Source organism: Porites lutea, chromosome 11, assembly GCF_958299795.1.
Source record: "Porites lutea chromosome 11, jaPorLute2.1, whole genome shotgun sequence".
Taxonomy (NCBI): Eukaryota; Metazoa; Cnidaria; class Anthozoa; order Scleractinia; family Poritidae; genus Porites; species Porites lutea.
In genome coordinates this window covers 26,666,697-26,679,657 of record NC_133211.1, presented here as the reverse complement: position 1 = coordinate 26,679,657, position 12,961 = coordinate 26,666,697, and the positions used below count along the sequence as shown (strand labels likewise).

Below are 12,961 nucleotides of genomic sequence, written 5' to 3'. Positions count from 1 at the left end.
TTGACCAGCGGCCTCGTCCCGTCAAGCCAGCATGCGCAGTAAGGGACAGAGACTAGAGGACGAATTAAAAACATTTCTACAACGATCTGATGAAACCACCCAGTAACCACCCCTTCCGTCATTACTTATAATCCAGCATTACCTGACCTTGCAAACTGCGCTTATCATTCACAAGCATTTTAACGTGCTGTACTCATCAGATCGTTGTTGAAATCACGGTTTTTAAAAACCTTACGTTAGTAGCTTATCGCCGTTGTAAAAATATTAGCGACATCCTTAGAGCCCAGTTAACTAACAGTACCGATACCAGTAACTCCCGAGCCACCCCCGGTTCCTTTCGGTGCAACAACAGGAATTGCACCACCTGTCCCTATATTGAACATGGCCGTAATCAATACACTTTTCCTTCTACCGGTGAGACCCACCACATCAAATCTCGTATCACTTGTGAAACTTTTAATGTTATCTTCTTGATTCAATGTCACCTGTGTAATCTACAATATATTCGAGAAACTAAACGTCACCTCAAAGACCGTTTTAATGAACACAGACGACCTATATTCAACCCTGCTTGTAATTACGTCCATACTGCAGTTTCAGAACACTTTCTAACCAGCAATCATTCCGACAATCGTATGCTTTTGATTCCTATTGAAAAACTTAAAAATGGGCGTGATTCTTTCAGGAAAGCACGCGAAGCCCACCTTATCCACAGAATTAAGACAACTGAGCCTCTGGGCATTAATAAACGTGATGAACTGTAACTATATATAGTATATCTTTTATTTTTTGTTATCTTGTCTTTTTAGAAGCCACCTCATACCACGTCATATTATATGTAATTTCAGGTCATTATTTTACTTCATATATATTTCTGAAAATTAGTGATATCTCAATAAAACTGATGAAGACTGGTATTGGCCAGTCGAAATATCACAACTAAACTCTATTTCACGTTGTTTGATCAGTCCCTGCAAAAGTCTTCATGACTGTAACGTTTTCAATTTGATATATTTTGACTGATCACAATCTTTTTGGATCCGACGTTGAGCAGGAGAAAATGCTATGAGAAAAGCTATGAGAAAAGCTATGGCTGGGAAAGAAGAAGAGTTGGGATTTACCATCACCCCTCGAAGATCAAGAAGACACAGATGACATAGCACTACTGTCGGATGAAATAGCTCAAGCTCAGGAATTACTGCTAACAGTTGAAAAAGAGTGCAAGAAAGTTGGCCTTGTACTGAATGCTAAGAAAACAAAATCAGTTGCTTATAACATTGATGATCCAACACCTTTACATACATTTGATGGCACTTATCTGGAATGGAAGGATGACTTCAAATATTTAGGGTCATGGGTTGATAACTCAGAAAAAGACATCAGCATAAGGAAAGCGCAGGCTTGGAGAGCTTTGAATGGTATGACGAAAATATGGAAGTCCAATACGAGTAAAGATTTGAAAATCAGATTCTTCATAGCCACCATCGAATCAATCCTACTTTATGGGTGCGAGAGCTGGGCTCTGTCAAAAGCACAAGAAAAGTCGTTGGATGGAACATACACTAGGATGCTGCGAAAAGCTTTAAACATCCACTGGAGCAGCCACATACCAAACCAACAACTGTACGGAGATCTACCAGCAGTCAGCAACAAAATCGCCTCTCGTAGGCTACAACTTGCGGGACACTGTTATCGCCATCCAGAGCTAAGTACCCAGAAATTAGTCCTTTGGGAGCCCATACATGGCCATCGCGGGAGAGGAAGACCGAATACTACCTATATTGACACTCTTAAGAGGGATACTGGGGCATTTGAAGCAAGTGAGATTGATGCACTGATGGCTGATAAGAGGAAAGATCTAGTGGTTGCCCGCCTTCGGGCGACCAAGTGAGTGAGTGAGTTGAGCAAGATAGATCGTACAAGGTTTTTGCAGTGTTTTTTTTACCTTAATTTTGCATTATATAAAAGGGTAAACCTCAGGGTGGATCCTCCCCCAATCAAACTTTGTTGAGTGCTCCCGGGTATTTATCTAAAGTCAAAAGTAAACCTAAACCATCAAGGCGAAAGGTTTTTGAAAGTTTCATAAAAGAGCCCTAAACTTGGAAGAGTGACCACCGAATCACGCGATATCACGTGCCTCAGACTAAAGGTCTAGAGTCCAAGTGTTTAAAGTCAAAAAGAAGGAAAAAAGACAAAACCAGACAACAGGCAACGGTGTACACTCTTGAGTCTTCAAGTCTTATGTTACTTAAAATCTTCGTGTAGACGACCATTTTAAAATTTACCTAACAATGGTCAAGCGCTAGCAGAGACAAGCGAAAGCTAGTCGCTACCTTACTTGTCACTGACTATCCCGTGACTCAGTTATTACTACTTGGAAGATGACAGGTCATTGACTATAGGTCAAAGGCTATCGTTTATAAGTTTTGGAACTAACGATCCTCGGACTTACTTTCTGATCAACAGTCTTTTTCTATCGCTACCTACGGAGGGTCGCCTCTTTCGCGGGCACCTAAAGCATGCCGGTCGTGCATGTGCTCTTCCAAGTCAGGTAGCAAAATCCACACCTATAGTTTCGTGTACTGTTGTTGATTTGGTAACAGTACTTACTGGCTGAAAAAAAAAAGTATTTAACTTTGAGGGTTTTCTTGGAATTGTTTTGCCTTTCGAATTTGGATGTCAAAGGTCATTATCATCGTTAAAAATAAACCTTGGGTCATTTTGGGATAGCTTGTTTTATCTATCCTGATTTCCATTATTTTTTGCAAAAAGGGAAATTACTTAAACGGAGAGTCCTGTTTTTCAGGTTTTTGGACCCAGGGTCGCTACTTTCGCGATTTGCTAACACTTGTGAAATTTCATCCTTACTTTCAAAGAGTCATCAGAGTCATTACTTTCGGGGGTCGTTACTTTCGGAACGTGACGGTATCTGCTTAAAAGTTAGGCGATACATCATATGATCAGGTCAAGTTTCTCATTTTAACAAATGCTATCAGATCCTCGAACGGATGCACTCTGTATGTCAGTAAATTTTATCATTCGACAAGTACTCGGAGCCGTAATTTTTATAACTTCTTGTTTTGTCACCAAAAAGTTTAACACAATCTTCTTTCACGGCGTAACAGTTTCTCTAGCGGAAGTTTTGACATTATTTAAAAATAATGTCAAAGGACCCTGCCAAATGGGATTGGCAGCTCCACTTAATGAGAGCCAATCAAATGTAAGATACTGTGGAATTTATCTGTGCGGTAGTGAAGAACCTGCGATTATTCTATCGCGTGTGTCTGGAGAAAGTGGAACATTGGTCGGTAAAAGGGCATTTAAATAGGAACGATCGGATGATTCTCAGAAAAAAAGTGATATTAATGGTGGTGAGCTGTGAGAGTAACCGTGGCCTGTAGTTCTTTTGTCCCTCCACCCGAACGGAGCTTGTTAGACAAGACTGTCCGGAACTGTACTGGTGTTGAGAAAATAATGGGAGATTTTCTTGGTCACGCGGTTCCTGGAGCTATGCTTTTGTTATTATCGATCTGGTGGTTCATGGGCCCGCTTCTTCAAGCCCGCAACAATTCAAAAACTCTGTCGTCCAGGCGCGGATTGCTTCGGTCGCCCGGTTCTTCATATGTTCGATTGAAATCAGAATCGTCCGTGTGGTACCCCTGTCCTGGGCGATGTTTGTCTAGAATCCCGGTAGAACCTATCATCAAAGTCCTGTCGGGCATCGTGGGCGTTGTTGGAGAACTGTTTCTTGACGGCTCGTGGATCTTGATCGACGAGAACGGAGAATTCGTTGACGAACATATTAATAATCATAGTCACACAGTTATGTACTGTTTCTTTAGTCTTTCTGGTATAATAGATCTTGTCCTATGGCATGGTAAAACGCCTTTACCACCAAGGATCGATTACATTATCCTGTCTACATGCTTTTGGATCGAGGGTTTCTTGTTTTATTTCCATCTTCAAGGACATTCAAAAATCAGTATGCGTTTGCACATCATTCTTTACATTTTAATTTTCATAACTGCTTCAGTAGTTTTAGTGGAGTCATTTTTAAGGCGACATCAATTACTTTTTAGCTTAATACGGGCTATTTTAACAGGAGTCCAAGGCAGTTGGTTCTTCCAGATCGCCTTCGTTCTCTACGGACCGAACGCATGGGAGAATAGTCCTCGCAATGTAGAATTTTTGTCGATTGCTTTCGGCTGGCATTTGTTTATTTATGTATGCGTGGCGCTTGTTCTCTTCGTCGCATGTCATCTTTGTTGTGGGAAAATTCACCCTCATCATGACGATCGTCAAGAACAGCTGCGAGATGTACTACTCTCGGATGAGGAGGAAGAAAGTTTTCCTTTAGAATCACAGAGACAATACAATAATTCACCAGCAGAATCATAGTGCACTTGTTTATTTGCATAAACAGTATCTATGCCAGCTACTTGCCCATAGGCACAAAAAGATAGCTATCAATGGTAACACCAGGTGTTCTGTAAATAGTCCACCGAACAATCCCGCTACAACTAGCTCGAGTAATTTTCAGACTGAAAACGTTCAACACGCACTCGCGTAGCGCGAGTAAAAACTCGATACACAGTTAATGACTACATGCACGTACACAACCATTGCCGAGTTGCGGTTTAATGAGACCACCCTTCGTCAACAAAAATAACTGTTGAAGCAAAATGGAATATATTACCCATTCATAAGGTCATATCAGTGAGAATTTTTCCGCTCTACGAAGCCGCAGATAAATTTATGACCATAATTACAATCTGTAACGCTATAAAACAACTTAGAAAAAGACTCCTTTCTTTTTTTGCAATAAGGTGAGAAGAGAATTGCTTAGTTCGACTCCTCAAACAAACCTTGAAATTTGTTTCGAGAGAGAAAAAAAAATTAACAGGCATATAAACTGAAATTAGTTATAATATGACAAGAAAATTTGCGTGCCTTTATTGATAGATTCGAATGAATTTTAGTTTAAATTTTTAGCAGTTTGTGTACTTCAGTCTACGTTTTTTCAGAATTGTAAACTGTTTATAGTTAACGTACAACATTCTGGATTATTCATTGTCAGTTTGAAGCAGATTAAAACAAAAAAGACCACAAGGTATTACTTCTAACAGAAATAGACCTTTCAATAAACTAAGTATAGCATTGAGTTGATTAAAGTTGACATAGTAATATTTGACTTCCTCCCAGCTAGAACCTCCGTTCTGTCAGTATGATGGCCCTCTTGCCCAAAACAAAAGCTAAGCCCTCAAGAACTCGTTTTTACTTTTAAGTGTATCTTGATCGAAAAGCATCACAGTATCATAAACATGCAAATTTGGGTCCAATTTGTTGCAAGACGCCCACAAGTCGCTATAGTTTCACGCGCGAAAAACGCCCTCAATTTGCATTTTCATAGCGTGTTCTATTGTGATTAAGTTTGTATGCCCTGTGTCAAATAATCGTTGGGCGGCTTTGTTTCTTTAAAGCTTTAATTACATAGCTTCCCTCTATTCAACGCTCATACGCACTTCATGATAACTACATCTTCTTTCAGGGACCGCGCAGAGGGAGGGGCTGGGGGGGCTTTAGCCCCCCCACTTTTTTGCAAGAATAAAAATAAATTAAACAAAAAATAATTTAACAAAAGTAACGGAGTGAAAAATAGCAAAAAATCGTTAATTCGAAAGTGACCAGAGTTACTGACAAAGACAAACACGCAGATAAATAGACAGAATGAAGCATTAGTCGTTACAATTGTAAAATATTTTTTCGCTTCTAACGTAGCAGAGGATAACGTCTTTTAAATGATCATTTTATGATGGAGTTTTACTGAAAAGTAAAAGCTATCCCTCCATGAGTGGACCGCTGCTACCAAGGAGAACTCGCGCGCCAAGAAGAATTGAAATTGGCACTGGAGAGCCAACATATCCTCTGACCGCACAAGACTATTACAGGCGAATATACTTTGAGCTGATTCTCGTAAATCCAGCAACAAGTGCAGCCGGTGAAAGATCCTTTTCGACTGCCCGGAGGCTAAAAAAATGGCTCCGTTCAAGAATGAACCAGGAACGATTTAGTAACCTGACAGTTTAAAACATACACAAAGAAAGAACGGACAGGCTTTCCACCACTGACATAACGAATTTACCGACCGCAACACAAACAGAAAGCGTAATTTTGGCACTTTTCGAGTAAATGATGTACAGTAACTTTAATATCATTCAATAAATTATTTTCAGTTACCGTTTTGTTTTGCCGTGTAAATATTTTGAATGAATAATTAAACAATTATTGAACTCAGCTTTCGTATGATATGAAGATATACAGATCTCGGAGGGTGTTATCCACCGGGCTCAAGCCTTCGGCTTTGGCGGATAACTCCCTCGATCTGCATAACTCTTCATATCATACTCAGCCTCGTGCAATAATTGCTCAGTAATTATACAGCCTTGAGTTCAAGGCAGCTCAAGCAAAATCGTTGGATTTCTGGTTTATTTATAGTAATTAAAGGTTGATATCAGTAGTATAACAACAATCTATGATATTTCAATTGAGTGATGGTGAATTTTCAGCCCCGATAGCAACATCACTGAAGACGTGGAAAAAAATCAATAGTTCTATCGTTATTCGCATTCTCCGCCACTTTAGAGAAATTAAATAGAAATCCACACGCATGCCCCCCCCAAAAATTTTCCTTCACGCATTCTTCTTTAGCCCCCCCACTCGAAAACTTGCTGCGCGGTCCCTGTCTTTTCAAATCTTGCTTTCTTTTACGGCTTCAAGAAAGCTTCAAAAACGTTTATTAGTTTCGAGTGAGAAACTGGCAACAATTAATATTAAAGAACTTGAAGTACTTTGAAAAGCGATTTTTAAACACCAAAATAATTATTCAAGTTTTAATGAGAAAGGCGAATAAAACATGATACAAGCAGATCTACTTGTCGGTCTTCTTTTCCCCGCCGATCTTTTTAAATACAAATATATATTCTTAGGAGTATAAATATTAAGAATGTTTTTAGGTATAATTGGCAGAAATGAGCCAAACTTGTCGAAAATGTATTTTCAGTTAACCGAACATATCACAATTTGAACGCAATGAGAAGGTCACGGACATCGATTGGAAAATTATAATGTTTGTTTGAAGAACTAGTGGCCTAATAGTTTCTCACGTCGATTTCTCCAAAAGTAATAGTTCTACTATCATTTTTTGCTTTGAAAAATCCCGTCTTTATTTGACAGCGGCAAGGCAAGGATGCACAGCATTAAGCTCTTCCGTGGAGTTTAATTTAATGGTAACATACCAGAAAAAACATTTATATGAAAAGTTCAAAAAATTCCCTTTCGTTTGTAATTTTATCTAAGTTGTAATCCTCAATTTTAGCGAAGGTAAACCTACTTCAAGAAACATAAAACTGAGGTCATGTGAGAAGAATGTATAATTTGTGTGTCAGTGCATGGATCAGGCAACACCTTGCGGTTTATTCTAAAACGATGTTTGGGGGTTTGTTTTCGCTAATTTACCCATATCACTAATCTTGCAAGTAGTTAATTTGCTAAATTCCATCAAATCCTTTAATACTCCTTTCAAATATGTTAACAATTAATGTATAAAATACCAGATAAATTTTGAGGATCTTTGATTAGCCTGTTCAACTGATCTGATAACTCATACAATGGAACCTCGATTTAACGACGCGCCAAGGAAATGACAAAATTTGTTCGCTACAACGAGGTTTCGTTATATCGAGGTTGTTTTTCACGTATTTTACGATTATTGGGGTAGAGAAAATCGTTCGTTTTATCGAGGACTTCCTTTTATAGAAGTTCGTTAAATCGAGATTCTACTGTAGCTAGCTGAGTATAAATCGTGCCAACTTTTTTAGAAAATAATAAACAGATCCAGCGAGAAGTATGTGACGCTTTTGTTTTATCAGGTTTATCTGAATCATTCGTGGTTTCAAGAGATAAAATACACACACCCCTATTCGGAGTATGAAACCTCTCTTAACTGCTTAATGTCGGAGCCACCGTGCAAGATGAAAACTCGTGCACTCATTTTTCAGACATACATTTCTGTGATAAATCATGAAAAAAATAATATCTCCCATAATTTAACAGGCAACTCCGAAATACATCACCCCTTAACTAATGAGCTCTCTGTCTTTCAGATACGCTTTGTATCATCTCTAGTAATACGTACGCTTAAAGGAAAAGTTATTCACAGTGTTTGCATGCATTGTATATTTAGCACAATATAGGTTTAACAAACAATGGAAATACTATCTTTTGATCAATCAAACCTTATCTTACTTCTTCTCGGCGTGTTCCAACACCGATGCAATTTGTCGATCTTTTATCTTTCCCTGCCGCCATTTATCTGAACGTGGTAGTGTCCAACCAGAAAGCTCTGCTAATTTGGACACTGCACACACATGTACATTACTTCTTTTTAGCCTAATGATTACCTTTTATCATTTTTTCTTTTTTTATTTGTAATATAACTTCTGCAAATGTCCTACATAGTTTAAAATAAGGAATCGAATTGAATTGCATTTTGTCACTGGACAATTAAAAACCTCAGTTTGATCCTTGCGCTTACCATGGTGTACCACCACACAGGAAATTTCTTGATTTCTAAACTAGCCAACTCTAAGCAAGAACGGTGAAAATTAGATATCATCCCATTTCTGTGAAAAAACAAACAAACAAACAAACAAACAAACAAAAAGCCAAAAGAAGAAAAAGAAAACTGCTAAGCCTCGAGCTAAGGAGAGGTTCGGAAGGAATAAGGAGCACCCTGTGTCGATGTCCTGACAAGGAATTTCACGCGGCACGTGTATCTGACTACTGCGTGCCTTAATACTTGGAACTATTTATAACTTATAACGGTCTCCAGAGTAAAAACGTTCGTATGCAGAAGAAAAAATAGCCGTCCCGTGTGGACAAAACGTCAAATATATTGTGCAAATTCCTGTGCAATCGCTTAGACCTAGGTCAAACGACGTAATTCACATGTAGCGGAAACCTACAAAACATGCCTGGGGACACCCCTCCTCCTAACACCAAACTGTAGAAGAAGCCTGGATTTTTAACCACCCGTAAGCGAACAACTCCCAGATTCAGCCTGCGAGCAAGCTCTCCATTTCTAGTGGTGAGAGAACGAGCGAGCACTCAGCGAGCTGCGAAAGGCGAAGGAAAGTCAAGCAAAAGGGAGCTCCCCTTTGTTTCTATGCCCCTCGCTCTGGCGTCCCATCTCGTGAGTGACTTCTCTCGCTCCAGATCCCATTATTGAGAGCTTGCTTGAAGGCTATCCCCTTTTCAAGGTCCGCGTAAGGTAAAATGGACATCAGGCGAGGATCTAGGATAAATACTGACCCATTTCCTAAACGAGCGCGGAAGGCGCAAGCTTCTACGGGTGCCGTCCGGAGCATGTTCCCCCTCGAGAAATTTTTTTGATTAAATTCTTTAAGTCCCCGATCCTGGATTTCTGAGTCATTCAGACAGGATATTGGCCAGACTTCAACATGGAAAGTTTTATTTTTATTAAAATTATTTATTTCTAAAAAATCTGACCAATTTTTGCAAAGCGGTGGAAACCTGTTTGGATCCGCGCTCGGACATAACGACCTGGAAAAAAAATGGGGCCTCTTCTCCCTAACACTGGGAACAAAAGCCAAGCAATCATTCTTGTGGAACACGATCAAGTTCAAAAATATGCGAACTTAATACCTGGGGTATTTAATGACTTTTTTTTCCACCCTCCAGGTCCCCTTAATACTTAGTCTGATTTTTCATCACATCTAGTGTTCAAAAAATCACTGAAAAATGGCATCCTGAAAGACTGTCTTCTTTCCAACCAGTCGGCTCAGCCTTAATACAGACAACTTTGAAAGATCTAGACCCAGGAAAATCAGTGGGCGTTGACGGCATTTCCTCTTGAATTCTATCGCTGTCTGCTCCGGCAATAGCAGAAGAAGTGGTTAAGTTGATAAATAAATTTATTGAGAAACGCGATCGGCCACTGGAATTGAAAAGAAGTAAAGTCTCGCGTATCTTCAGATGATGCAACAGATAAGAAAAACTATAGACCTGTTTCTGTGCTTACGACCATGGCTAAATTGTACGAAAACGTTATTTATATCCAATTACAGTATATGACTACATTCGACCACACTTACCCCTGAATTTGTCTGACTTCCTTAATTAAGGGCACTCACGCTGTTCTGTGCATTTGAAGATGACCGAAGACTGGCGTATTAATCTTGCATTGACCAACGAAGTAATGTTGCCAGGGGCGGATCCAGGATTTTTTTTAGGAGGGGGTGCACTCGTCTCTTCCAAAAAACCACATAGTTTTTTTTGGCAGAATACCAGTTGTATTAAAAAACCGCAGGTCATCTCAGGGGGGGGGGGGGGGGGTGCGCACCCCTTGCACCCTCCCCCGAGATCCGCCCCTGGTTGCCATCGTCGTAGTCGATCTAAGCAAAGCGACGTTTGACTCTTTCTGTCACAATCTGCTTTTTGCCAAGCCCAAGAGAACATAAAAGGACCTTTATGTTCTTTTGGCCAAGCTTAAGGCGTATGAGCGAGGTGTTTAAAGGCAAAGTGGTTTAAGTCGTTTAAAAAGATATTTATTATTGAACAGGAGAGGGAAAAGAAGAGAGCCTTGAGGAAAACCAGCACTGATGTCTCTTCACTGTGAAAATGCTCCTTCTATCCTTGACTGTTTGTTGTCGACCCTTAATGTAGGCGGCTAACAAATCCATAGTACTATCTACGATTACACCGGGATGATACCACCATGTATACTACTGATACCTCCCCAGCTGTCTTTTTTAATAAGAATTTGTCACCAACGATGCCCCAAGCTCCTTATCGGATAGCATGGTTCAATCTAAATTATCTTACAATAAACCCAGACAAGACAAAAGCTCTTGTCCTTGGTCCTATAGCTTCAAAATATGAATTTGCCTTCCGAATCGATAATGCGTCCGTATTTGTTTCTGAACACTTGACAATTTTAGGAGTAACTCTGGACAAGTTGGCTGTGGGAAAGGCGTATAGAATGAGTGGACGACAGCAGCAGTGAGAAGATCACGTCACCTTATCCCCTTCGAAACAATGAAAAGGCTTTATTTTACAAGACATTTATGCTACCTCATTTCGAGCAATGCGCACCGTTACTCTTAGGAATTGGAAAGGGCCAGTCAAAACGAAATTGGAAGACACGAATTTCTATATATGTAATCAGAACGTTATTTAATTTGCCCAAATCGTGCTATAAAAAATAGTGATGCATCATTCAGTCCTTAGCAGGACAACAGAATTTTCCTATCATTAGTCTTGTTATTTAGGTGTCTCAAAAATGATGCCCCCTAGTATCTACAAGATATTATTACAGCGATAAGTATGATTTGCGATGCTCTGACTTCAAGGTAGAGCAACAAAACAAATCTCAACATCACTGGCTTCAGAATTCTTTTAATCATGTAATAAGTCCGATCTGGAACAATTTGCTAGCAGAAGTTTATCAGTCTGAGGATACGACTTTTAAAAAAAATTTTTATCCAAGTTGGAACCAGCCTGTGTACAGACGTCCCCCCTCCCTCAGATTTTTTTCTGAGGGAGGGGGGACGTCTGTACACAGGCTATGTTGGAACTTTCTCTCGACGACAATTGTAAATGCTGATGCTCATTATAAATTACAAATGTGTCAATAATATTTTTAATTGTTACTTGTATTTTATATATTTTAAGCTCTTTTTACACAATGTATCATATTTGTAAATTTTTTATATGTAAATAATGATTATTCCGGTAGTTTGTATATATTTTAAATCATCCCTTTTAACATTATGTTTCTTTTGCAACTTATTCGACCGATCTTCTTTTCACGAGCTTTGCGACTCAGCTCCTTAGCTTCTCGTGGTGAAATAAAATAAGCCAGTCTCTGTCTGTGTCTTGTTTTTCCTCTGAGGCCTCTTCTTGAGGGGAGTTATTAGCATTTTATTTTCTCTACAGATTAAAATTTTTCTTCCGCCACAAGCTTGACCGGTATATATGACCAATCCAAATTTCGCCGTTAGCATAGGTAACGGCACAGATCGACTTATAATAAACAATTATTGGGTGAGGTTGAGCATGATATCATGAATTATCAAAACCCGGGTCTGTGTTATCTACCGAAGCCGAAGGCTGAGGCAGATAATACAGACACGAGGTTTTGATAATTCATGATATCATGCGAAAACCGAATTCAATAATTGTTTTAGTATACATTTTTTAAACAATAGGCAAAAGAAGACATTCATCTGTTGAAAAATGACTTTATTTCAAAACTAAGGTGAAAGTGACACTGATAAGCTTAACCAAGATCATTAAAAAAATTTAAAATACAATAATAAAACCTTTGTCTGAACAAAGTATACATTAAAATAGAATAATCCATAATTCATCATCAGAAACAGAAGCGAAGCGTTCAGCCATTCTGTTTCTGAGGAGAACACTCCAAGGGGCTTGGTAACCAGGCAGACGTTGAACTTGACATGATAAATGCAATATCTGCAGCAGATATTTTATTTATCATATCAAGTTCACAAGCTATTGTGAATTGATTGAATGCTCTCGACCAATCAGATTTTTCATAGTGAGTCTGATGTATAATAATATGGCTAAACGTTAATCCAACGACAATTTTGTACTATATTCTGCTATATTAACACCCCTCTTGAGGGCTGAATGTGGACCAGGAATGGCTTGTTTTTCGTCAGTAATACAGGGGTTATAATTCTTTGTGTGTTCTTATTAGAAACTAGTCAATAACTTTATCACTTATATCACTCAAATCTTTAGTTTTTGGTGAGGTCGAGTTCTACGGGATTAACGCGACTGTTTGGCAGAGCGAGAGCTGGTACCAAAAAGGCCAAGAAGATTCCCGCCGAAAATTAAAATTCGAACATTTCTTTTA

The 12,961-nt window shown here is 39.1% G+C and overlaps 1 protein-coding gene across 1 annotated transcript; it reads left to right on the top strand.

The window, feature by feature from the left end:
• Positions 1-3,162: 3,162 nt before the first annotated feature.
• LOC140952462 (transmembrane protein 45B-like) lies at positions 3,163-5,176 on the top strand. The gene has a single exon (XM_073401888.1). The coding sequence runs from the start codon at positions 3,475-3,477 to the stop codon at positions 4,396-4,398; it is 924 nt and encodes a 307-aa protein (XP_073257989.1). The 5' UTR covers positions 3,163-3,474; the 3' UTR covers positions 4,399-5,176.
• Positions 5,177-12,961: the final 7,785 nt, after the last annotated feature.

Coding starts and splice junctions, on each gene's coding strand:
- LOC140952462 (XM_073401888.1), top strand. CDS start 3,475: ATGGGAGATTTTCTTGGTCACGCGGTTCCTGGAGCTATGCTTTTGTTA.